General features: G+C 38.8%; 1 protein-coding gene across 1 annotated transcript; it reads right to left on the bottom strand.

The window, feature by feature from the left end:
• Window positions 1–4: 4 nt before the first annotated feature.
• On the bottom strand, window positions 5–24,983 carry CEP97 (centrosomal protein 97). The gene is made up of 11 exons (XM_005890065.2): window positions 24,855–24,983; window positions 22,511–22,653; window positions 21,613–21,771; window positions 20,585–20,686; window positions 18,694–18,807; window positions 17,972–18,138; window positions 12,560–12,724; window positions 11,547–11,671; window positions 10,081–10,858; window positions 6,690–6,765; window positions 5–5,045 (listed from the first exon to the last, which is right to left on the bottom strand). The coding sequence occupies exons 1-11, from the start codon at window positions 24,895–24,897 to the stop codon at window positions 4,341–4,343; spliced, it is 2,577 nt and encodes an 858-aa protein (XP_005890127.1). The 5' UTR covers window positions 24,898–24,983; the 3' UTR covers window positions 5–4,340.
• Between the last annotated feature and the right edge of the window lie 1,544 nt (window positions 24,984–26,527).

The raw sequence follows: 26,527 nt of genomic DNA, 5'->3' as shown, positions 1-26,527 counted from the left end.
TGAATCACTCAAACACATATACAAATTTTTATTTAGAATTAGAGACTCAAATACAAATTAAGTACAATATAAATTAAACCTTCTTAAAACAATCCACAACCACTTTAAATCATTTACTATTTCTACAATAAAAGAGAAACCTAAAAATAGTAAAAAGTCAAATTATTTTTAAACTCGTATTATTAACAGTAAAATGGTTACAAAACACTCAAAGAAACTTAATCAGAAAATGAACAAAGCCTCTACAGACTGATTCCTGTGATCCACTAAAATCAATTAAGAAATTAAATTATAGTATGATTTCTACTCATTCACAAATAAAAAGCACCTCATTTTTAAAAGACAATGAATTATCTGTTTCTTTTGGGGCTATGAGGACTACTCAGTTTACTTGACTTTTAAATTTAATATGGCACAATAGGTTTGATCAATGAAAACAATATCACTAAAAATGCTTAGAATGTCCTTTACAGACCATTTTTGTTTTATTTCATAAATAAGGAGGTCATATATTTAAAAGTTAAAATATTACAATAAATATGTGGCAAAATAAATAAACAAGTCTTTTACTTTTCACTTGCAAGTGGGAAACTGACCAGACTCATTTTTATATTTTCCCTTTTTATTATGTCTTAATTCTTCAGAGAAAAAAATTTTTTTATATTTTATATTATTGTTATAAATCCAAGTCTAAGAATTGGTGCCAAAAAAACTATCTAACTAAAGGGAGACAGTACATCTTAAGTCCATGTTGTTTCTGAAAATACTTATTAAAAGTAGAGCTAGACCTATCTTAAGGATTAACAGGAAAATACACTATTATGGTGTTTATATATTTAAAATAATCCAAAACAAAGGACAAATCCACTCTCAAGAATGGCACCCTTATATTGAAGAATAAAGTATTCTCCATATATACTAACAACTGTGTGGTTAAATATTTTCCTAAAAACATGCATATTATAAGGCCTTTTGTAATTGAATTTATAAAACCAAACTACAGTATTTATGTATCAACTGTCATGATTGAAGCTTTCTGCATTATCAGGAGAGTTAAACTTTAACATCTGTTGTTCTGAGGAACTTGAAGATGAAATATAATCAAACTAGCTTTTCACTAGAAAATTTTATATATCTCAGCAATCTGTTATACTTCTTGTCATCAATGAAATAGACTCCAAGATGTAATTATTCTTTCTAAATGTTAGTTTCTACTGTATTACTCTTTAAAACCCATTTTAATCAAATCACATTTCTTGGAGAAAATTCACTCAGGGTTCTGAACAAATCAGTTGTTTTCTACAAGCAACTCTGCCTTGAGTGGCAGAACTCTAGCTCTTTTAGAAGTAGTTTTCCGCTTTCAAAGAAAATGAAAAATAAGTACAGACTTTCTACTGACTTACTAAAAGTAAAGAATAATAGAATGTGTATAATAAAATTCTGGAATAAAGTAACTTTTAAGTTTCCACAGTTTCTTTTCCTATAAACTAGCTGCTGCTGCTAAGTCGCTTCAGTCGTGTCCGACTCTGTGCGACCCCACAGACGGCAGCCTACCAGGCTTCTCTGTCCATGGGAGTTTCCAGGCAAGAGTACTGGGGTGTCATTGCCTTCTCCAATAAACTAGCTATAACCTCAGAAAAGTCACCTAAGTTCTCTGTGCTTTAGTTTTATCTTTAAAACAAAGAGATTAGAATAGACAATCTCTAAGGTCCTTAAAATTCTCACATGGTATGATTCTGTGCTTCTGAAGAAATATCTAATTGATATGCTGAATTGGCCATAAATCAAGAGAGTTGAATTAAAATACCACAGCTGAACTAAACATCTATTAGAAAAACACAAATACTGTGGTAAAGCTCAACTTCCCAAACCATACGAGGCCCATTCCCTCGTCAGCCAGACCAATGAAGAGCCCACAGAGTTAAAACCAAATATCTTGGTTAAATAATTTTAAATTACACTGTAAACCTATTAAAATATATTATCTATGCCACAGTTTTCCTGCATTCTAATATACATTATTTTCATCCTATTTACATTCAAGATAATCTGTACAGTCAAGGTTGGGGGCTACTTAATATTCTTGCACTTCAAAACACTAGTAAAGTTAAATAGAATGAAGAGTAGGATATTAGTCATTATCATATTCTGCCAATTTCAAATTAAAAGTATGCTGAATACCATTTATGGGATAGAAAATCAAGGCAAAGGTAAAAAAAGGAAATGTTGCTTGTAAATGCTAATACTCAAATGAATTCAGTTGTGTTTTGCCCTTTCTCAAAAAAAAGAACAGGGAGCAGACATCGGAAGAAACCTACTAGGTAATACTGAACCACAACATTTCAGGAGCTTTTATGAGAAATTAACAAGTAATTAATGCACCATGAAGCAGCACTTTGGTACTAGTGCAGTGCAAGTTGGTTTTCCTTTGTCGAACTACGGGCAGCAAATGAGGCACTTAACTATAAAATAGAAAAATAGGGTAGATTTAAGAAATTCAAAATCATTCAGGAAAGATACTCAGCATTATTCAAAAAGTTAAAAATTCTATTTTTATTTAACACACATCAATGTTACACATGCTTCACTAGGGAAAATCTTTTGAATGTAAGACTGCTGTTTGTTTATAAGAGACAGAAAATCTTTCCTTTGCAAGAGATTCTGGATTTCTGAGAATGAAATCCAAGTCTTCTCAACCTGAGTGCTATATATTTAAAAACCAAGAAAAGTACATCTTACCCACAGTGAAGAAATGTTTCTAATTCTCAACATAGTATAACATGTGATCCCTGACTTTATTCTTGGAAGGATCAGCTTTTATTTTATGTAACTTCAAAGAAGGGGACCTAGTGACTAATGAATACATATTTAGCACCTAAATTTAGAGAAGACTTAATTATTGCCATAGTTTTAAATCATTACACACAGACTGGGGGGAAGTCAGATATGTGTGTTCAATGATATTAGAACATTCTCAAAGATTAGAATCTCAAGCTTCCAAAAATTATCCTTGGTTTGCGAATGCATTTATTAACATTCGAATACAATATTATCATTTCTTCCTGGAGTTACAGATATATACTCTTTTTAATGAGTAAAGAAATAAATGAGGTTTATTTTTTCTTTACCACCATTAAGTTGTCTTCCAAATGTGGCACTTTTTCAGATTTAGATGGAAAATAGTCCTTATAAAAAATGTCATTCCTATTCTACCTCTGGTATTATTTTAGATGTTCTTTTCTATGAGGTCAAGAGTGAAGTAAATGACCATGGGCCTCTGTGGAAATATATAAGCAAATATAAAGCAGGAACAAAGAAAGTGTACATTAATTTCTGGCAATATATTGGTACATAAATGCTTATCTGTGCATGGGCTTAGTCACTCACTCGTGTCTGACTCTGTGACCTCATGGACTGTGGCCTGCCAGGTTCCTCTGTCCATGGGGATTCTCCATGCAAGAATACTGGAGTGGGTTGCCATGCCCTCCTCCAGGGGATCATCCCAACCCAGGGATAGAACCTTGGTCTCCCACATTGCAGATGGATTCTTTACCAACTGAGCCACCAGGGAATACTTATCTATGGGGTGAAAAATCACTAAATGAAAAGATAATAAATGTTTGCTGGGTTATTATCTCAAGTGAATGGAGTCTATACCTAACAGAAATATTCTTGTGTTGCCCTTTAAACAAGCTTCACTTTAATTCTGGACAGAAAACTTTGCTTCATATGTTGAAATTGATACATAACATTCAAGTTTTCCATGAAACAATTTAATTATCCCCACTGAAAAATCCTATCATCTTACCTTTTCTTCTTATGCTTACAAGACGTCTTTTGTGGATTCATAGGGAGGAAAAAGGCTTAAAAACACACATTCTTACTCCAAAGAAGCTGGCAAATTTCAATAGTTCACAATCCTCCTATCTGTCATTTATATTTACTGTAGCAAATTGCATTCCTCACTATATAATTAACTTTCTCACATACAGAAGAATCAAAATTCTCTTATTTGTATCTTTAAGGTAAAATCCCTATCTCCTTTAAGGTATTCTAGTTTATTTCTGAAAGGAAATGAATACATCAAAACATAGGAATACTGTTGATGCAATTTAGTTGTTAATAAAGTGCATGTGGCTTTCAATATAAATATTGTTTGATACATTATAGCTGAATAAAAAACTAACAAAACAAAAAGGAAGATTTAGCTCAGTACCTAGATTATGGGGGAAAAAAAATAGTAACAAAATTGGGAGAAATATTCTTCTTCTCCCCAAAAAAAGCCAACTGAAAATATTCTTAAATTAAATAGACTTCTGCTTTTCAAGCAACCAGACATGCTAAACAATAATACCAACATGCAATACCTGAAATGTAGAATCACGTTCTGACTGCTGCCCTTGTACTTCTGCATTTAATTCACAATTCTCTGGTGTCTGGCTGACTTCATATTGCAAAGCAGGAGATACACCTTGAGCAACATCTATAGAAGCGCTATCAGATAAGACGTCTAACCTTTCAGGGGAACGAGGTAGGTGAAGCTTACTATCTCCCATCCCTTCATCAAAGTGTCTCCTCTCATCAGCATCATCTAGCTGCTGAACTGAAGTTAGATACTGTTCAAGCAGACTATTATCCTGCTCATTGTTTGAGCCTTCCTTACCCCATTCACCATGTTCTTCACTAACATCCCCTACGTCTGACTCTTTGCCATACTTGACAGTGTCAATGGAATTCCCCATTGTGGAACTTTCACTACCTTCTGTGGAACTTTTTTCAAAATCCAAAGAATCCTGTAAACTGTGAACTTGTTCGGTTAAGGAGGAATGAAAACCAGAGTCTGGAAATTCTGGTAAGGATTTCTCTTGAGGAGCTTCATCAGGAGCAATGAACCAATCAGAATTTTGATCAGAAGATGGCTGCTGACTTTGGGTGAATAATGGAGGTTTAGATGGCACCAGAGTACTTGATATAGGGGGAACATCAATATGGCAGGAACTTAGATGCTGGTCCACAGTCTGTTGCCAAGCTTGTAGAGACCTTACCTGCAAACCAAAGGATATAGTTTCACTACAAAATATAAATCATGCCCATTTTACAACTGTCCTTTGAGGTTTTTTTTCCCCTACACTCAGGAAGTCGGTAAATGGCGGATGGCAAAACTGGAGTTAGAGATGTCCTAACTCCCCTGATCCTTTCCACAGCACCCCCAGCTTAGACCTGGTTGGCAAAAGTGGTTCACGTTGTTGGAAAGCAGGAAAGCAGGGATGGGCCAAAGCAATTCATTTGCTTCTACTATAAAGATAATCAGAAGCACAATAACGCACATACAGCTCACTAAGGGGTCAATAAGGTTCTCAATACACTGAAGTCTATTTAACAAGACACAATAGAACCTATTAATATGAGTAGATTCTCTAAAATGGAAGTCTCATGCTAGATACCCATTTCAGATAAGAGTTTTTAAAAACTAACAATGTAGGATTTCCCCTGGTGGTACAGTGGATAAGAATCCCCCGGCCCATGCAGGCAACACAGGTTCAATCCTTGGTCTGGGAAGATTCTACACACCGCAGAGGCCATGTGCCACAACTACTGAAACTGGTGTGCCTAGAGCCTGTGCTCTGCAAGAGAAGCCGCCTCAACGAGAAGCCTGAGCACCACAGTGAAGAGCAGCCCCCATTTCCTGTAACCACAGAAAGCCCTCTTGCAGCAGTGAAGACCCAGCGCAACCAAAAATTAATTATTTTAAAAAGAGAGGGGAAAAAACCTAACAATGAAGTATACACAACTCTAAAATACCTAAAAATTTCTGGAGTTCTTGATAGTATGACCTTTACTTCTTTTTCTTTCTTTTGGCCGCGCCACACAGCTTGTGGGATCTTAGTTCCCTGACTAGGGATCAAACACACGCGGCCTGCAGGGGAAGGGTGCAGTTCTAACCACTGGACTGCCAGGGGATTCCCGGACCTTTACATTTTTAAAGTATACTTAGAACCTCAGAATTTGACTGTAACATCTGCAACAGGAAAGCAATATAGAGATTTTTTTAGTTTCCTTAGACCATCCTTCAAGATAATCCTTGATAGTAGTTTTGATATTTATCTTTCCAGACCTTTTACTATGTATTTTCAAAAATAACAGTATAGATAAAATCCTATTATAACCAATTCTTTTCTAAAAATACTTCCAAGGAATAATCACCGAGAACTATTTGTGGGGATACAATAGTAGAAAAACTGATGTCTGAACTGTCCCCATAGCATGCTATTTCAGGATTCAAACTCTCTACCTGGAAGTCATGTGGACTTTTTAGGACACACATATTGTAGCCATCACACACAGTTTCAGTCATCTTTCATTCAAATAGTCTTAAAAGATAAAACAAAACAGCTACTTGAAACTTAAATTGGTCCTTTTATATCTATTGGACAGTTTGTCCAATATCCTTCTTCGGTCAGTGCTATAGTTCTTTATCTTTCTGGTCAAAATTATGAAAATATTTTTGTTCAGAATAAAATGTAACAAAATTCACTGTCCTAGTTCAGAGTTACTGGCAGTGAACACAAACCACATCCTTAACCTTGAGGAAGGGTGCTACCTTACCTGTAACTATTCAATGATTATCTCAGTAAATCTAGAATTTTTCTTCATTTACACAGTAGGTAAGTCAGCAGGAAGGGGCTTACCTGGTTCCAAAGGAATCTGACAGCCTCTTCTTGAACAAATTTTTGAATCCGCTCTTCATCTCTTTCTTTTTTTAATCTACAATAATTCAAAGTCCATTACTGACACAAGAAAGGGTGCTTTGAATTGTACTTCTTATTATGACAAATAAACATATACATTGGAAAGAGATTAATAATCTAATAGGTGCTTTCCATTTTTAGAATATCTAAGTGAAACTTTAGTTTTAAACTATGACTCAACATAGAAGCCAAATTAGATGTGACTGAAATTCAGATTATACTGATTCTACAAAGTATTGCCAGTACTGAAAAATAAAATATTAAATGGCTCTTTTTTATCTGGCCTCAATTTTGCAGCCAAACACACAGAAGGAGCAAGAGCAGCAGAAAGGATCAGGATCATAGCTTCAAAGAGAAGAAGAGAACTGGTCTTCTCTTTGAAGAGACCAGCAGGATTAATCCCATCAAATTTCACATCCCTGTTTGCTCCAGGTCCTGACATGCTCCTTGCTATCATCAACAGACTTCCCTGTGCATAACTTCCCCTCATTCATTAAAGTTTCACTGTGGGCTCACTGTCTCCCCTCCATACTTAAAACTTATCACAAACCTAGGATTCCCTTAGCTGTCCAATCTCTCAAACTGTCACCCCATTTTGTTCTGAAACTCTGACCTACTTTCTCCAGCCCCTCAAGCCTTCTTACTGCACCATGGGGGACTCCTGAATTATAATCAGCAAACCCCCATATATACACTCAGCTTCTTCGCTGAACTTTTCCTTGACCAAATCAGACGCACGTCCAAGGGCACTGTAGCCCTCTCAAGTAGCAGCTATTTTTTTCACTTATACATCAGGGTCAGAACACTGCTTCCCACTGCTGTTTACAAATGATTCTTAACTTTCCTCCTGCAAGAACTCCAGCCATCTTGCTAAACTTCCTCCAACTCTTTTTCAAGTTCTGAGCTCCCACTATTGGCCCCCATTCACTGAAGCCTCAGCACTAGTATTCTTCTCTGTCCTGTTCCCCTGGTCATTTCTGGAGCCCTTGACACTCACATGGATGCTCTAACAATCATCTTCAGTCCCACTCTGGTAGTGGTGGCAGTGTAGTTGCTAAGTCATGTCAGTCCCCACTCCAGACTCAAGTATTTTGACTATACCATTTAAAACAACGATTTCAAGCACCAACACAAACCTCTCAGTTCACTTGTTCTTGCCCCAATCTGCAACAACCTGGACATCCAATCCTCATCTATGACCACCATACAAATGATGTCTTTCTCCTGTCTTTCCTTTTACCTCATTTAAATTCCAAGATCTATCACTATAATCATCTCCCTTCAAAATGTCTTCAGCTCCCTTGATCTTCCTTCCCTCTCTCCCCTACCATATTCACCTGGGAAAAAACCCACTCCTGGCTGAACCGGGTCCAAAATCAGAATACAACAGCTGAGAGTTGCTGATAAAAATCACAGTTTGACTTGTTGTTTCGCACTTTTAAGTTTTTCCTCATACTTTCCAAGAATTCTCCATTCCCTTTGTAAGTTCACTTTTAAGATAAATACTCCATACTTCACACCTCTCTCCTTCAGCCTCTCATCTCACATCCTCACCCCCTCATTTCCAAGTGCTGACCACATTTTGTATATTACTGGAAAAAGAGAAGCACCCATCAGACAGGACTTCCGCATCCCCTACCATCAATACCTACCACCTTACCTGCCCCTGCTCCTACCTCACTCCCTCCGCTTGTGCACCGAACCTCTTCTCTCACCTTCTCAAGAACTTCCGCCCTGCACTTCTTTCATTGCTCTGCACCATCAGTTTTTCCTTCCTTATTGAATCATTTCCACCAACACATAAACCTCCTCTATATCTCCCATCTTTAAAAAAGAAGCTTCTTAATTCCAGATTCTCCTCTGGCAACCACCTGCTCCCTTCTCCTCCTCACAGCAACACTCGTCCAAAGCTGGTTGTGCTCACTCTTCACCTCTCTTTCACTATTCAGTCCTTTCCAAACTGACTTCATCCCACTACCCCCTGAAGCTACTCTTAGGAAGCTCACTGGGCAGGAAAGGGTTAATTTAGCAGGACTGAAATGTTCAAACTGGAACATCCGAAAGACAGGACTGGCCTTGACCAGCTTCTGAGAGATAACATCTAAGCCTTTGGAATATCCTGCCCGATTAGAGCACCTTTGTACCTCTGAGACCTTGGTTTATGCTAACAATGTGCTTTATGGTGAATACCAGTTTGGTTCACCTGAGGCCCTGGGCTACAATGTTATCGGTTTGACCTTGGGTGGGAGCTGAGGTCTGAGTAGTTAAGGTCAGTCATATGGACTGACCTAGGTGACTGTCTGCCAATAAAAACCCCAGATGCCAAGGCTTGAGCAAGCTCCCTGGTTGGCAATACTTCATGTGTTTTCACTCATTGTTGCTTCAAGAATTGAGCCCCACCTGTAAAAGTGCACTGGAAGAAGACAACTAGAAGCCTGTACTTGGTCTCTCCTGAACTTTGCCCTGTGTGTCTTCTCCTTTGCTGACTGTATCTATATCCTTTCACTCTAATAAACCATAATAAACATGATCATAAGGAATAGCTTTTTTGAGTCAAGAGTCCTTTTTGCAAATCAAACCTGGGGATAGTTTTGGGGACCCTCAAGACACAGTCACCACCAGTTGCTGAATCGAGTATACAATTCTCGGTCCCATTACAGCTCCTCTCTTCTCTCTTGAAACATGGCCCTGCTGGAGCTGGGACACACTCTCTCCCAGTACTCCTCCCACTCTGGCTGTCCCTTCTCAGTCTCTCTTACTCTTCCTCCTCTCCCACTTGATAATCTCAGTAAATACTGCCAGGTGCAGTACTGATACTCAGAATAAATCTATGAAATCCTAATTTCCCTGGGTGACAGTCATGAAAACTGTGAGCCATAGAATGAACACATAACTTCCACCATAGCCCCCAAATTTTAACCCCTTCTAAGTCCCTACTATTTTCCTTAATTCTTATGTCATCTACTGGGTTCTATGTAGACTTCCTCATCTTCTCATTTTTATGCTCATTCAGCTTTTCTACATTTTCTTATCTTCTGTGTTTAGGTACATAGATGTCCATAAGGCATGCATTTCATTCAACATTTACTGCTATGCTGCATCTATATTCCAATTTCAGCACTAGATACGGAGGCACATATCGCAGTCCTTGCTCTCAAGCTGCTTTCAGTACGGTGTCAGAGATAAACCTAGAGTGGCAACATGGTATGCAAAGTGTCCCAGCCACAAGCGTTTGAGTCAGTGTTCTGAATGAAAGTTAAGAATCTGACACCCCCAAACCAACAAAACAGCATCTTCACAGTAAAAGCCTTAAAACGGACTTCTCACCCACCTCCTTATTTCCCCAGTTAGGCAGACAATGTGTTCTTGCATCCTGCGAAGACGGATTTCATAGCGCACATCTCTAGCTTGTGGGTTGTAGTTCCTGGCATAAAAGCCCCGCCAACAGGCCTGAAGCTTGGTGGCTGCTTCATTCAGTTTCTGGAGGGCAACTTTATCTTGTCCCAAAGGAACAGATTTCTGGGTTAACAGCCTGCAGGGAACTTTCTCTAAAGCTGTTTGAGACCTGGCTTCTTCACTGTCTGGCTGCGTATGGAAGACATTGCGTCCAACTGACTCAGGAAAAGACGTAAGACTGTGGGTGTGATCCTTCAAGCCAGCACTGGTGACTGTTGGCTCAGGACAAGGTAACAGTCCATCTTTCTCATTTATCTCTGTACCAACTGCACTTTTTGTCATCTGAACAGAATTCTCATTTGCAGCCCCCAAAGCCTTTTCCTCTTCCTTGTTTGATAAGTCCTGGTTTTCAGGCCCTTTGACAGATTCATCTGCAGCAGCATCATCTTCTAGGCTTAAGTTAATGCCTTGCAGCCTCAGCTCCACTGTAGGTGATACTGGAGACAGTCCTGACGCAACTGGCATAAAAGTAGACTCTGAAGAGAGGAGACTGCAATTTAACTTGTCCTCATCGGTCTGGATGTCTTCCAGATGCAGGTCATTTCGAGAATATCTTGCAGTGTGTACAGGGGTTGGAAAGTTATTCTTAACAGCATGTGATTGGTCATCATGACTGCTTATCCCAACCCAAGAATTGACTTGGATGACGGGTTCTAAAAGAATCAACAGAGTATCACTGGAAACAGTAAATATTTAAGGAGGAATTTTTTTTTTCAGTTGTATCCCTTTAATGAAATCTAATCCCTCAAATATAGTAAAAGGCAATGAAATCATTTCAGTAATTTCCTCCAAAATGCCTTAAAATATCAAACCAAATATTTTTAAGAAACTTAATTCTTGCAATAATCATAAAAATAATCAAAGTACTAGGTCAAGTCAAAAGGTTGCAGTCCTCTGAATGTTTTCAAAAATTAAGACTAAAAATTAACAGTTATATATGTCTGTGTATATTGCTGTTGTTTAGCCACTAAGTCGTGTTTGACTCTTTTGCAACATGACCCCATGGACTGTATAGCCTGCCAGGCTCCTCTGTCCATGAAATTTTCCAGGGAAGAATACTGGAGTGGGTTGCCATTTCCTTCTTTAGGGGATCTTCCTGACACAGGGGTTGAACCCACATCTCCTGCATTGGCAGGTGGATTCTTTATCACTAAGAGAAAAGGGAAGCTGCCATTTGTGTAATATACATATATATATATATATACACACACACACACAATCAAAGATCCAAATGTTCACTTGAGCTAACAAATAAAACATTCTGAAAATATGTACTATTTCCTGTTTTATGATACCAAATAGATCAAACAAAAAGGGACTGGAGATCAGTTAACTTCTTACCGCTTTCTGGGACTACCTGGCCATCTTGAATGGGGCTGGAATGCTCTGGCACAAGGGATGCCCTTGATTCAACAGGAGACGACTCTTCATTGTGGCTCTGGTTCATTAACTGCCTCTGGTGAAATCTAAAATCAGAATACCTCATGTGATTCAACACAAATCAAAAAAAGAAAGCTTCTCTGCTTCCTTCAACAATTCGACAGGTAACAATGTCAAGAAGGGAGAAGTTTACAAATTTTCAAAGTACAAACATTTAATGACTTTGAATTACAAAGTCTAATGGGTAGAAAATGTTAAGAAATTTATTTTTAAATCACATAGTCAGACACCATCATAAATATACACATACACACAAACCTTCAAAGACAGGATCTCTGATGAAAGAAGTGACTACTAAAAATGCTTCTAGCTATATAACATTAGTATTTTTTTTTAAGTTTTTTCTAAAAGTTTTTTATTTATTATTTATTTTTGGCTGTGTTGGGTCTTTGTTGCTGTGCATGGGCTTTCTCTAGTTGTGGTGAGCAGGAGCTACTCTTCGTTCTGGTGCACAGGCTTCTCACTCCAAGTGGCCTCTCTTGTTGCAGAGCTTGGGCTCAGTAGCTGTGGTGCACAGGATTAGCTGCTCCACAGCATGTGCCATCTTCCCAGCCCAGGAATCAAACCTGTGTCTCCTGCATTGCCAGGCGGATACTTAACCACTGGACCACCAGGGAAGTCTCTATAAGGTTAGTATTTTAAAGCCCATGTAAAACACCCACATTAAAAGAACAAATGAAGTTATTTTAAATCCCAGGCTGCCAGGCTGCGAGGCTCTCCCCACTCAGGAAATGACTAGCAAGCAATGCAGCTGCTGGGGAGGAAACCAGACTGCACTGCATGGTTTGGCTCCTCTGCAAGACTGCTGCGGTGACCAGGGCCCCAGGGATCCAGAAACATGGCTGCAGCACTCTCTCCAATCCTACTAACTCTGCAGGAAAGTCTCATCAGCCGCTACAGATAAATGCGCTCACCTCTGCTTGCTCAGAATCTTCTCTAGCTTGGCATCCTCTGCAGTTTGAAGGCCCAGCGTAGAAGTGAGAGGACAGACTGTAGCCAGATACTGGACAAGCTGGATGTGCTGGCCAGGCCGATACGCTCTCCCCTTGCCTTGACTATACAGCCATTCAGCTTTTAAACTGGAATTGGGGGACAGAAAGAAAGGCTGGCACTGGGGTAGACGAGATACATTTTCAAGCAATAATGATTTTCCTTCTTAATTTGCCCTTCCAGCATCACTAGATGTTTTTCATGAGTAACATTTAAGTTAAAAAGAAAAATTATCCTCTGCTTTACTCTCCTTACTCTTGTAATGGTTTAAACGTTTTTTTTTTTTTTTTTTTTTTTTGCTTAGCAGCACTTCCAATGATTTGTACTAAATGGTTAAAAATTTTTTTAAATTACCTTCAAAAAAGCAATAAGTATTCTCTCCATTCACTGTCAAACTGAACTACCTAAATACATAAATTGTGTTTAAATCCATTAGCTCATAATGATAGTTTTTTTAAAGCCAACTGGTCACAGTTGAAGGATGCTAGTGAGCTACCATCTCATTATTTTTAAAACCTGATAAAGGGGGAGAATTAAATATTATTAATTCCATCTTTCCTATACAAACTATACCAATGAGTAACCAAATAGTTACTTCACAGAAGTATTCCAGCTTATTTAAAAATGAATTATAGAATTAAAATTTCACCATTTTGCAACTCAATGAATTAATGATTTAGGCATTGATCATTAATAGCCTCTCATAAGAGACAACCAGATACCATGTGCTTCTCAACAGGACCCAAAAAGCTGTCCTTGACCCACAAAAATCTGATCAAACCTCCACCTCCAACTACCCATTTACAGAAAACACAAAAGGGGAGAATATGTCAAAGCACATGGGGATGCAGCAATTGGCAAAATAAACACAGTAGGAAACTCTGTAGGACAAATAATCTGATTTCTTCAATAACCAAAAAGAGAAGAGAAAGCAAAGCGAAGAGACAGGGGGCCCATAGGAGATCTGAAAGCATCATCTTGGACCTCTAGCCAAGCTGACCTTTCAAATGACTCCAGCCCTGACTGTGATCACATCACAAGATCCCAAGTGAGAATGACCAAATCAGCACAGCCAACCCATGCAGCATGCAATAAACAGTAAACTTTTAAGATACTGAAAAAGTGAGCAAGAAAGATATATTTTAAATACATCAGGCAATTACAATGTATGGCCTTATTTGGAACCAGTTTCCAAAATTCTATTTAAAAACAGCATTTATGAGGACTAAACGTAAGCACTTAATATTTGGTGTTATTAAGGAATTCTTGTTAAATTTTTTGAGATGTGATAACAGTATTGTAGTTATTTCTTTACAGACTGACATTTCCCAAACGTCCCACATACCTCCCAAATTGGAGTGATTATGAATAAGGCTGGAGTGATTATGTTTGGAGTGATTATGAATAAGGCTGCTATGAACATGCTTACGCATTTTTTCTGGCATACATAAGCTCCTGTTTCTCTAGGGTATATAGCAGAGTCAAACTGTTGAGTCATAGGGTATTTATATGTTTAAATTCATTAATACTGTTAGTTTTTCAAAGTGACTGCATGATTTATACTCCTAGAACAGTTAATGAGAGTGCTCTACATAGCCATCAAAACTAAACATATTGCTCATACTTCTAATTTTTGCTACTCTGGTGGGAGCTCCATAACAACAAGGAAAAAAAAAAATCTTTCTAAATTATCAAAAAGTCACTATAGTGGGGAGGGGAGTTATGATGAGTGGGACAAGGAACTCCGCAATGCTGGTTACATTTAGTCTTCTTTTCAATGGTTGATTATATAGATATTCTAAAGTATTACATTTAAACTATTTCTAAATTATATGCTATCACAACAAACTGGAAAATTCTTAAAGAGACGGGAATACCAGACCACCTGACATGCCTCCTGAGAAATCTATATGCAGGTCAGGAAGCAACAGTTAGAACTGGACATGGAACAACAGACTGGTTCCAAATAGGAAAAGGAGTACGTCAAGGTTGTATATTGTCACCCTATTTATTTAACTTATATGCAGAGTACATCATGAGAAACGCTGGGCTGGATGAAGCACAAGCTGGAATCAAGATTGCCGGGAGAAATATCAATAACCTCAGATAGGCAGATGACACCAACTTCACGGCAGAAAGTGAAGAGGAACTAAAGAGCCTCTTGATGAAAGTGAAAGAGGAGAGTGAAAAAGTTGGCTTAAAACTCAATATTCAGAAAACTAAGATCATGGCATCTGGTCCCATCACTTCATGGGAAATAGATGGGGAAGCAATGGAAACAGTGAGAGGCTTTATTTTTTGGGGTTCCAAAATCACTGCAGATGGTGACTGCAGCCATGAAATTAAAAGACGTTTGCTCCTTGGAAGAAAAGTTATGACCAACCTAGACAGCATATTAAAAAGATACATTACTTTGCCAATAAAGGTCCATCTAGTCAAGGCTATGGCTTTTCCAGTAGTCATGTATGGATGTGAGAGTTTAAACTATTTAAACTATTTCTAAATTATATGCTATCACAACAAACTGGAAAATTCTTAAAGAGACGGGAATACCAGACCACCTGACCTGCCTCCTGAGAAATCTGTATGCAGGTCAGGAAGCAACAGTTAGAACTGGACATGGAACAACACACTGGTTCCAAATAGGGAAAGGAGTATGTCAAGGCTGTATATTGTCACCCTGCTTATTTAACTTATATGCAGAGTACATCATGATAAACGCTGGGCTGGATGAGTATAAGTATAAAAGTATAAGTATGAGAGAGTATCAAGAAAGCTGAGTGCCAAAGAATTGATGCTTTTGAATTCTGGTGTTGGAGAAGACTCTTGAGAGTCTCTTGGACAGCAAGGAGAACAAACCAGTCAATCCTAAAGAAAATCAGTTCTGAATATTTATTGGAAGGACAGATGCTGAAGGTGAAGCTCCAATACTTTGGCCACCTGATGGGAAGAACTGACTTATGTGAAAAGATCCTGATGCTGAGAAAGACTGAAAGCAGGCAGAAGGTATGGCAGAGGATGAGATGGTTGGATGGTATCACTGACCCAATGGACATGAGTTTGAATAAGCTCCGGGAGTTGGTGATAGACAGGGAAGCCTGGCGTGCTGCAGTCCATGGGGTCACAAAGAGTTGGACACTACTAAGTGACTGAACTGAACTGAACCCCACAGAGAGAGAATCAGAGACAGAAGCTACCCCCTCAAAAAAAGTCTACTCTTCCCAACCTCCTGAAGTCTCTGAAATTAGATATTTGCAAAACTTTAGGGAGAAAGTTTTTTAAAAAGATGCAAATTCACCTTTAAGTCACTTTGATTAAAACCATTTCCACAGTATAGAGACATAGCTTGTGAGGCATTGCCTGGCATTTCAGTGGTTAGGACTCCAAGCTCTCACTGCTGAGGGTCCAGGTTCAATCCCTAGTTGGGAAACTAAGATTCCATAAGTTGAGTGGTGCAGCCAAAAACAAACAAACAAAAACCTCTTCAATTCCTAGTCCTTATCCCTAAGTAATGGGCTTCCCCAATGGCTCAGTAGCAAAGCATCCACCTGCAATGCAAGAGATGTGGGTTCGATCCCTGGGTTAGGAACATCACTTGGAGGAGGAAATAGGAATCCACTCCAGTATTACTACCTGGAAAATCCCATGGACAGAGGAGCCTGACAGGCTACAGTCCAGCTACAGCTGGACATGACTGAGCGACTGAACACACACACATTCCTAAGTAATAATGCCAATTATTATTTATTAAGCCCCTACCACATGATCAGTATGCTATACCCATTATTCTTAATCCTCAATCTTTAATCCTCAGAGCATACTTCAAAGTTAGGTACCAGATTTTACAGATGAGAAAACTAAAGATCAAAGAAGTTAAGGAACTTGCCCAGGCCACACAGCTAATGGGTGGTAGGGAAAGATGTGAAGCTTTCTCTTGTCTCTCCTGACCAGGTCTCATTTCTCCTCCCAGGTCACTTTTTATGCCAAACCCTTATCTCGGCCCATCTCACCATGGTACTTCCCACATATGAAAATGTTACCAGTCCTCCTCTCTCGGCCCATCTCACCATGATACCTTCCACATGTGAAAATGTTATCAGTCCTACTCCCCTAGAAAAATCTGGTAATGTCTTTCTCTTAAAAGAAAATCCAAGTAAATCCATATTCCAGCTTTAGAATTAACCAAGTTTGAAACACCAACAAGGTGTTTGAGTACAAAGCAGCACTCACTGCAGGAAAAAAGAAAAGCCACATTTGTCTGCAGGCAAACTAGAGCTGACATACGTCAGCCTTCCCCAGCACCACCACTGTGTAGCTCCTGGCTGCCATTCCTCACTGCCCCCACCCTGTTCACGAGATGAAAACAGAAGGGAGAAAAACAAGGAAAACCCTGTCGGTATCTACCACTCCTCCTTCCACTGGAAACCTCCCCCCTGCCACCCCAAGTGACCATCAGTCTCTGCAACAGAAGGACAAAAACGGTGAGGAAGAACATGATGTGAGTTGAGCCCATGAATGCACATATGTATGCAGTGAAAAGAGGAGGTGGAAGGAGGCAGTGATGAGGATAAAGTCATCTCAATTCTCACTATCCTCTCTAACTCCACCCCTTCTTGTCTACAACCTTGATCCTTACCTCCCCTATAGTTCTGATCCCACTGATCATGTGCCAGCTTCCAGAAGACCCCATCATGCAGGGGTCCTAGTTCTGAGCTGAAGAAATCATCAATGATCTAGAGAAAGGGGATTCCCACTTCCACTGCTTCATAGCTAGAAGGTGAGGATCAGTCAGTATGACTGCTACCAGCTCCAAATTGGAACTCTGCATGCATTTTCCCACAGTCACTTTCATAAAGAGTAGTTGGGTCCAAAGGTGTTGTTAATACTGCCTTTACAATATGATGGATGCAAGTTTTTGTGGGACTGATCTAAAATCCCACACAGCACCCATAACATGGTCTCTATACAAAAATGCTCCAAGCCCCAAACAACTGAATAACAAAAGAATCTTTAGAATTCAATTTGTTGTATGTTGGGCATGAAATTAAACTCACTACCCCCAACCTCTAAGACTGATACTTATTTATTATTCTTTTTTAGAAAAGATAGAAAATCCTAAATGAACAGCACAGAGTCTACTAACCCAGGTCTCCCACGCTGCAGGCAGATGCTTTACCGTCTGAGTCAACAGGGAAGCCTACTATATAACTGTACTAATGACTAATTTCTAAATTCATATTTCAAGCAATATTCAGCTTCTTAATTTGTAGTAAGCTAGAAATGAGCTTGTCAGTTAATTTCCATGATAAATGTGACGTTAAAGGGGTTACGTTCACCTTTCCTTCTGAGAAATCATGTATCCATCTAGGACTCGGAGGCTTAGGCACCAGCTGACGATGTATGGCCGATAGTCGAACCCTGGGATGGAAGGTGTTGCCATCACACATGGATTGTTCATGATTGACAACTGTTCCAGTTCAGTTAAGGATGCCAGAAAAGAGACCTGGAACAAAGGACATCTTTGTTGAATGAAATGGACTACTCAGTGGCAAGCACAGGGCTTCCGCTGATTACACATCTCTGGAAGTTTGAGAATGCAACAATTTCCCTCTTGTTTTGAAAAGTGACAAGTAACACTCTTATATTATCCACTGATTCCAAAAATTCCAACAATATGGCCATCTGTTCTTGCTGCACAAAGTCCTTTAGAAAGTACTGCTTCCTAGCAAAGAGAACCCTATTTTGAAAACATTAATAGAAGCCAGAAAGAAAAAGGTACAGAGTATGCCTTATTAACCCCTTTAATGTAGATGTCCCTCCACCAATGATCACTTCTCAGTGGAGTAAAGAATGCAGCATTACAAATGAAATTAAGCCTTAATAACCTACTGACATTAAATAAAAGTGGAAAGAAAAATAATAGTCTTTTGGAGCCAAGTGTTTCACCCTGATAGCAGTTTCTTCCAAGATGCTCATCTAAAGCAAGCTCACCACCTTTTCCTGCATCTCTCCTGAGTTTCCAGCTCCCATGATCCCATAAGATACCCTCAAATTTTACCTCATTTAAGTCCCGGATTTCATTTTCCGCCAAAGAAAGTATAGCAAGACATCTGGGTAGATAAGCAGGTGCCATTCTAAGAGAGGTGATGATATTTCCATGTAACAGCAGGGTCTTGAAAGTAAAAATGCAATGAATTACAAATGGAAATAGACAAACTGGTCTATTTTAATAAAACCAAAATAAGGTATACAAAAGGAAGTGATCTATTTTACTATAACCTCTCATCACACATAAATCAAAGACTGTTAATGCTAGAAGGGTCCTAGGTGGTCATTTGGTCCAACTCTTTTTTCACATCCATATTCTAAGCTCAAGAAAGTTTAAAGACTTGCCAAAGAACATATGCTTAGTTTAGCAAAAGGCATGTTGCAAGTTATTTAAACTTGAGCACCTTTCAACATACTTGTTCATTTCCTTTTAAAACATCAAAATAGAGGGTGAGAAAAGTGAAAGAAAACATTCATTGAAACAAAGCTACAGGGAATTCCCTGGTGGTCCTGTGGTTAGGACTCTGAGCTTCCACTGCAGAGGGTATGGGTTCCATCCCTGGTTAGGGAAATAAGATATCCTGCGTGCCACCCAAACAACAACAACAAAAAAGAGAAACAATCAGGCAGCAACAACAACACAAAAGAGAAACAATCAGGTAGAAAGCAAATTTTCCAAAAGAGAGAGATAATCCACAAACTACGATTTGCAACTATATTCTCTTGGTAACTTAAAACCTGAGGAAGGTAGAATGAACTTGATAAACCTGACTCAAATTCAAATTAAGACAGTAACAATGAAAAATAAACTGAAGACTCTCAACACCAGGATTCTGATAAAGTAATTATGCCTCCACTCTAGAAAGAAAAAAAAAAAAACTTGCAATCATCTTTAGTTCATTTGAATTATCTCAGTATCTGACTACATCAAATTGTTTAAAGTAATTGTTGCTAAAAATGATTTCTGCTAAAAAAATGGCAAAAGTTGAGCTAATAATACTATTTCTGAGGCTTAATGAATTCATCTATGCTAATGATATCCAACGGAGTTAAAATATGGAAAAACCCTACTCATGTTTTATGAAGCTGTTGATTCCAACTGTTACATATTTATTTTATTGCATTCCCCTCCATAAAAAGTGCTATAGGCCACAGACTTTCTAAAGTGAGGTTAATTTTGATAATTTAATAATATCTACCACTAAAAGGAAATAGCAATCTTCAGTGTCAAACAGGAATGATTATTCTTAACCCCACCAACACGTTATGCACTAGTGATGCTACACAACTAAAGTTGCTAATGTTGACGGATTAGGCATGAAGGGAATTTCATCATGTTTGTTGAACAGTAAATAAGCATTAACTTTAACTACACTGACCAGTTTCAGTTAAAGTAAATCAGTAATAGAAATTAACAACAAAAAGTTTCATACTTAATTTCTGGTATAGTAAGGAGATCCAACCAGTCCACTCTAAAGGAGATCAGCCCTGGGTGTTCTTTGGAGGGACTGATGCTAAAGCTGGAACTCCAGTACTTTGGCCACCTCATGCAAGAGCTGACTCATTGGAAAAGACTCTGATGCTGGGAGGGATTGGGGGCAGGAGGAGAAGGGGACGACAGAGGATGAGATGGCTGGATGGCATTACCAACTCGATGGACATGAGTTTGAGTGAACTCTGGGAGTTGGTGATGGACAGGGAGGCCTGACGTGCTGTGATTCATGGGGTTGCAAAGAGTCCGACATGACTGAGCGACTGAACTGAACTGAACTTAATAGAATTTTTATCATAATGAACACAATTTATTCTTGCAGACCTATATATATATATGGATCAATTAGGTCACTTTCTCGTGGTATTTTAGTATAAAATTTCAGAAATGACATAGAAAACACACTTACCTTCAGTGATACCAATTTAGATAGATCACCTATCTGGGGTATGTTATTGTCTGATAAATCGAGATGTTGTAGAGAGGTGCAGGTGTTGATTTGTTCCATGGCCTATTACAAGAAAAGGAAATGTATTTCATGCACACAATATCAAAAAATTCAAGTCTTCCCTACTTTCTTGTAGCTGACCCTCTTCCCTCTTTCTTATTGTCAGAAGCAGAGGAACAGTGCTTCGCAAGAGAAAGACAAGGCAGTGCCAACAGAATTTGGCATATTGTTATATAGCAAGTTTCTACCTTCATTATCCCTCTAAATCAGAGGATCATATCATGCCAGATACTTACAGCTTGAAGGACAATGATGACACATGACAGTTGATATAGCATAGAGTTTACAAGTTAACATTGGAGCTAAACTGCCTGGATTCAAATCCTGGCTCAGCAACTTCTTGACTATGTGAGCTTAGGCAAGTTACTTAACTTCTCTGTACTTCAGTTTCTTCATCTATATAATACACATAAAGATTGTACCTGCTTTATAGGCTGTCATGAGACTGAATGACTTAAAACAGTTAAGGTGGTTAGAAGAGCAAACCTTACATGCTTGATAAGTCAGTTCTCTTCATTTAATACAGTTCCCTTGTCTACAATATCAAAAAATAAGACACAGAAAACAAAAAATACAATGAAAAAGAAAAAAAAGATACGGAAATACTGATTAACTTACCCAAAATGATAGAGTTACTAAGTGGTGGAAGCAGGACCAGAATTGAGAGCTCCTGACTTTTAAAACAGTATATTCTCCACTGTACCATTAAACATGCTTAATTCTGCATGAATTAAGAGCTTAATTCTGCATGAATTTTCAAAATTTTTTTTTTTGAGTTTATGGTAACTGAAATTATCTCTGGGGAATGGGAGTGGATACTTTCATTTTTTATTCTACTTAATTCTCTACTGCTTAAATTCCTTTTTCATAGCAAATACTTTTGTAAAGTTAAAAAACACTACTAAAAAAAAAAGAAAGAAAGAATTCACCTTGAGATTATTTCCTGCCAAATTCAGCCATTCCAAATGAACTAGTTCCTTTAGGCCTTCCACATAGCCAATGCTATTATGAGGCAAATTTAACACCCTGAGTTGGGTCAGTTTGGCTACACCCATCATCCGCACCAGCCTATTATTAGCCACTGACAACTGAGGAAAGAAAACATATCATTATTCTTAGGCTAAAATATAAATATTACTTTCACATTAGGGTGGTTAAAAAGATTTGTTTATATGGTCAAACATTCCCAAATATATAAACTAAGTTTATACTTTTCACATATATTGTCTAAATATTCTGCAGTGTAACTATTTATTATTGCAGTCACTCCTAAGCAATAGAAAATAGAGATAAAGTTGAACAATCCCACACCTCCTCCAAGTACTAAAAGAAAATATTTTCAACACAGCAACTACTTGAGAATGTGAACTCCACAATAATGGAGTCCTTACTTTGTCTCCATCAAAATCTAGAACAATGTCAGACACATAAGAACAGTCCAATAAATGTTGAATGAACGAATGAATCAACTCTTTACCTCCACCATGAGGTAACATAAAATGTTATGTTATTTAGCCAACATAAAATGTTTTCTGTTTTAACAAATGCTCTTTGTATAGTCTACTTTAAAGTGACTTTAAAATTAACAAAAAGTGTTAATTTTCAGGAGAAATTTTAAAATTATCACTTAATAATCATGCGAAAATTAATTTTAAATTTTTTTACTATTTTATTTTAAAATTTATTTTAGCTATTAATTCTTTTTAATTTAAGGTAATACCTACTACTTTCTAGGTTTACAGAGTTACATTTGTTATCTTACTGCTTTATTTTGTATAATAACAAACTGGTCTTATATAACTATTTCCCCTACATAGCAATACCTACCTGTACTAATCGTTTGCATTTCTCAAGATTTTCCAATTTAATAATCTGATTTTTATCCAGAATCAAAGTATGAATATCAGCTTCACAGGGTAAGTTTGGGCTTAATTTCTGTAGCCCTTGCCCTGACCAATTGACCACTGATCCTTGAAAAGAGAAGGGAAATTGTTAGAAAACACAAATACAAAGCTGAGCACAGGGATAAAATTATATTCATAAAATCTTATATATTTAGAGTTAGAAAACACTAAAGTAAAATAAATATCAAGAGTTTAAAACTAAAGCAATCGATTTTTAAGTGACTACAGAATGAAATTATTCACTTTCCCTTAGAAGTATCAGATTATATCTAGATTTCAATATTCACATACGGATGTGAGAGTTGGACCATAAAGAAGGCTGAGTGCCAAAGAATTGATGCTTTTGAACTGTGGTATTGGAGAAGACTCTTGAGAGTCCCTTGGACTGCAAGGAGATCCAACCAGTCCATTCTAAAGGAGATCAGTCCTGAATATTCATTGGAAGGACTGATGCTGAAGCTGAAACTCCAATACTTTGGCCACTTGATGAGAAGAACTGACTCTTGGAAAAGACCCTGATGCTGCGAAAGTCTGAAGGCAGGTGAAGGGGAGGACAGAGGAGGAGATGGTTGGATGCTATCATCTACTCAATGGACATGAGTTTGAGCAAGCTCTGGGAAATGGTGAAGGACAGGGAAGCCTGGCACGCTGCAGTCCATGGGGTCACAAAGAGAGGGACATGACTGAGTGACTGAAGAACAACAACTCAAGTTTCTGTGATATTAAATACTCTGGAATTCTTCACATTTAAATGTGAACTATTATTCCATATTTTATGCCTAAGTAATGACAGTATTTTTTTAGATGTAACTAATCTTTTGATAGAGATCAACCTGCTTACAATCTAACTACCAGTATACCATAACGTGCCCAAACTATTTTGAAAATCAAAGTATTAGTTATGTTGACTTACCTACAAGATGGGAATAATATACCTACTTCATTACATTTATATGGAGATGAAAATCGAAACCGAATGAACAGCACTTAATCCCATTCCTGGCACACAGCATTCAATAATATGATTTGGTATACTTAAAAGATGTTCAAATTCTGGCTCCACTAAACACGGTGGTTTATTGGGCAAGTTATTGATCTCTTTGAGGCTCACTTTTCTACTAAGATAGGAATACTTATAATAATACCTGCCTTATAATGTTGTTACAGAGAAAATGAGATAATGTTTAAAAAAAAAAAGACACTCAGAACATTATCTGGCTCATATAAAAAGTGCTCTATAAATGTTAACTGCTATTATTATCAGTACATTCATAGCCGCGGTGGGCTGGGGAGGTGGAGTTTAAGAGTAGTAGATATCTGAGGGGGGGGGGCTAGAGAAACTGACAATTTCAAATTTCTACCCAGATTAAGATAACTGCGGGAAATAATTATGCAAGATAGCTCTCCTGAAGGATATCAACGTTTTTCCATTGTCGAATGGCTTCTAGCATTTGGGAGGACAGGTGGTCATTGGATTTAAGAGTTTGATGAAAGCTATATACCGACCCAGGAAAATGCGGAGCCTCTGCACACAATTCAAAGGGATCGAAACACCTCTTCGACCCTCTCTCTCACATAATGAGCCAGAACTAAGTGGTGGAAAAGGGCCTCGACCCTCCGCCCTGCCTGTGACCCAGAGCTTCCGAGCTGTAACCAAAACAAAGGAGCTCCGCTCCCACAGCACCCACGGAAGCACCCACGGCCCGCGCTCCGCTTGGCAGCGACCAAACGAGATCCCAGAATACCGTCTGCATAACAAGGGGTGGTGAACTGTGGGCTCTGAATAATCCTCAGATTTTATCTTGGCCACTGGGACACTTCCAAGAAAGGGCCCAACGTCAATCTAGGGAACTGTGTTAGATAAGTTTCTTGAATGTTCTAGGAACTGAGAGAAAGGGGGAGATCCTGTAGTTTTCACCTGGGTACCCAGAACTCAACGTAGACATCCAAGAACGGTCACCGGAGCCAGAAACCCGCAGACCAGGTATCCTTAAGAGCGCGGGATCCGCGGCGCCGGGTAGCGCTAAGGTCTTCGGGGGCTTGTAGTCCCTTGCTTGGACCTCGCCGCGACGCCGCAGAGCGAGGCAGCGCCCAAGGGACTACAACTCCCAGAGGGCAGCGCGCCTCCGCGAAGCCCACAACTCTGCATCAAAAGAACTGGTCCAGAACGGCACCCATTAAACCTAGTCTTCTTCTCTCCACCTCGCAACTATTTAATTCAGTTCTATGGAGTAAACCTTGGCACCCAAGGGTGGGGATCGCCTTACCTTCTCCAGGAGGCAAAGCCGCGGCGGCACACGCCGCCGCCATACTTCCTGCTTGCTGTTAATACCAGGCAACCGTCCTCCTACTGCTCGGTGGAGCTAGTGGTCGGGAGGAGCGAGCTTGAAACTACAGCTCCCAGGATGCACGGCACCCAAACGGCCCAATTGGCTGCCTGAAATTAATGATGCGAAACCCAGGTTAGAATCTAAGCAGCAATGAGTTTGGGAAACCTGGTCAACTCCGTAATTTGGCAGAGAAGCAAACTATTATTAAATGATCATTTCGCTCTCTTTTCTAGATGTTTTAGAAATTTGACACTTTTATCATCGGAATGATTATAAGGTCTCTACTCTATGCAGACCGAATTTGAGGACTTACTGCTAGAAGTTTAGCAATGGGCGGGGGCGGGCGGTGCGGGGTAGGGTAGGAGAGGTGCTGCCCCCTTTATTGACATTTCTGAATAAGTTCAAAGTGTTCAACTCTGCTATAGAGGATTTTGTTTAGTCAAAATCGATACGTCTTATTTAAAATTTAGTTAAAGCATGTTGGGATAGAAGCTTTTATACAGTATCAAATATTTAAGTAGTTGTTCTTGAATAGTTAACAGAACTTTAGACCTAGAGGTGTATTTAATAAGTATTGAGTGAGTGAGTGTGAAGTCACTCAGTCGTGTCCGACTCTTTGTGACCCCGTGGTACTTAGCTCACCAGGCTCCTCTGTCCATGGAATTGTTTAGGCAAGAGTACTCTAGTGGGTTGCCATTTCCTTCTCCAGGGGATCTTCCCAACCCAGGGATTGAACCTGGGTCTCCCGCATTGTAGGCAGATGCTTTACCATGGAAGCCCGTTATAATAAGTATAAAACTCAGAATTTTTCCAAGCAGTATACAAAAGAAGTTTACAGTAAAGTCTCCAAACTAAAAAATTACACTGCCTTACTGTAGGGGACTTTTGATATGACTATTAACATGCTAACTAGTGTGATTGTAACTATGAACTCAATAAGCTTTCAGGGAATGGAGAAAGAAATAGAAACTATAATCTTCAGAGAAGACTTGAAGGAGGAAGTGAAATGGAGCTAAGGCTTAAAAGATGGGTGGACTCTAAACAGTTCAGAAGTACAAGATGAAAAGACAGCACAGACTGCACGTGGAGGCAGGTGGTAATGAAACTAATCTGATGGCACCCGACAATGTGGAGCTTCCAATTTCCACTACCTACTCCTTCACTCCCTCTTGCAATCTTTATTCTGAATTTCCGTCTTTCTGAGACAGCCATGTCCAACATCTCTGATAATTTGTTTGAAAAAAATCCCTGTAACTCATGCTTCTAGGTTTCCAGGCAATTGATTCTGTGAGCATTCCCTCCTTCCTGGATCCTCCTTCTCTCTGACTACAGCTGCTTTAATTTAAAATAAATAAATAAACAAACCCTGTTTCCCACTGTGTTAGTCTGAAGACAAATTTCCTAGCTCTCAAGAGGGAATTAAGACTAGGAATTTTTTTCCTTCTAACCAAGAACCCCCTTATGTAGAAAGCACAGTCTTACTATACAGGTATAAGAAAAATGTAAGCCTGAATTCTTTCTCCTACTAACCTTTGTTCCCTGGAACAGTCGGTGAAGTCTGAGGTGAATTTCTAGCTCATGGAACAAGAAAGGGTTCACAGTTCTCTCCA

This window comes from Bos mutus, chromosome 1 (genome assembly GCF_027580195.1).
Source record: "Bos mutus isolate GX-2022 chromosome 1, NWIPB_WYAK_1.1, whole genome shotgun sequence".
Taxonomy (NCBI): domain Eukaryota; kingdom Metazoa; phylum Chordata; class Mammalia; order Artiodactyla; family Bovidae; genus Bos; species Bos mutus.
Note: the sequence above shows the minus strand (reverse complement) of the source record. Positions and strands in the feature narration are given on the sequence as shown.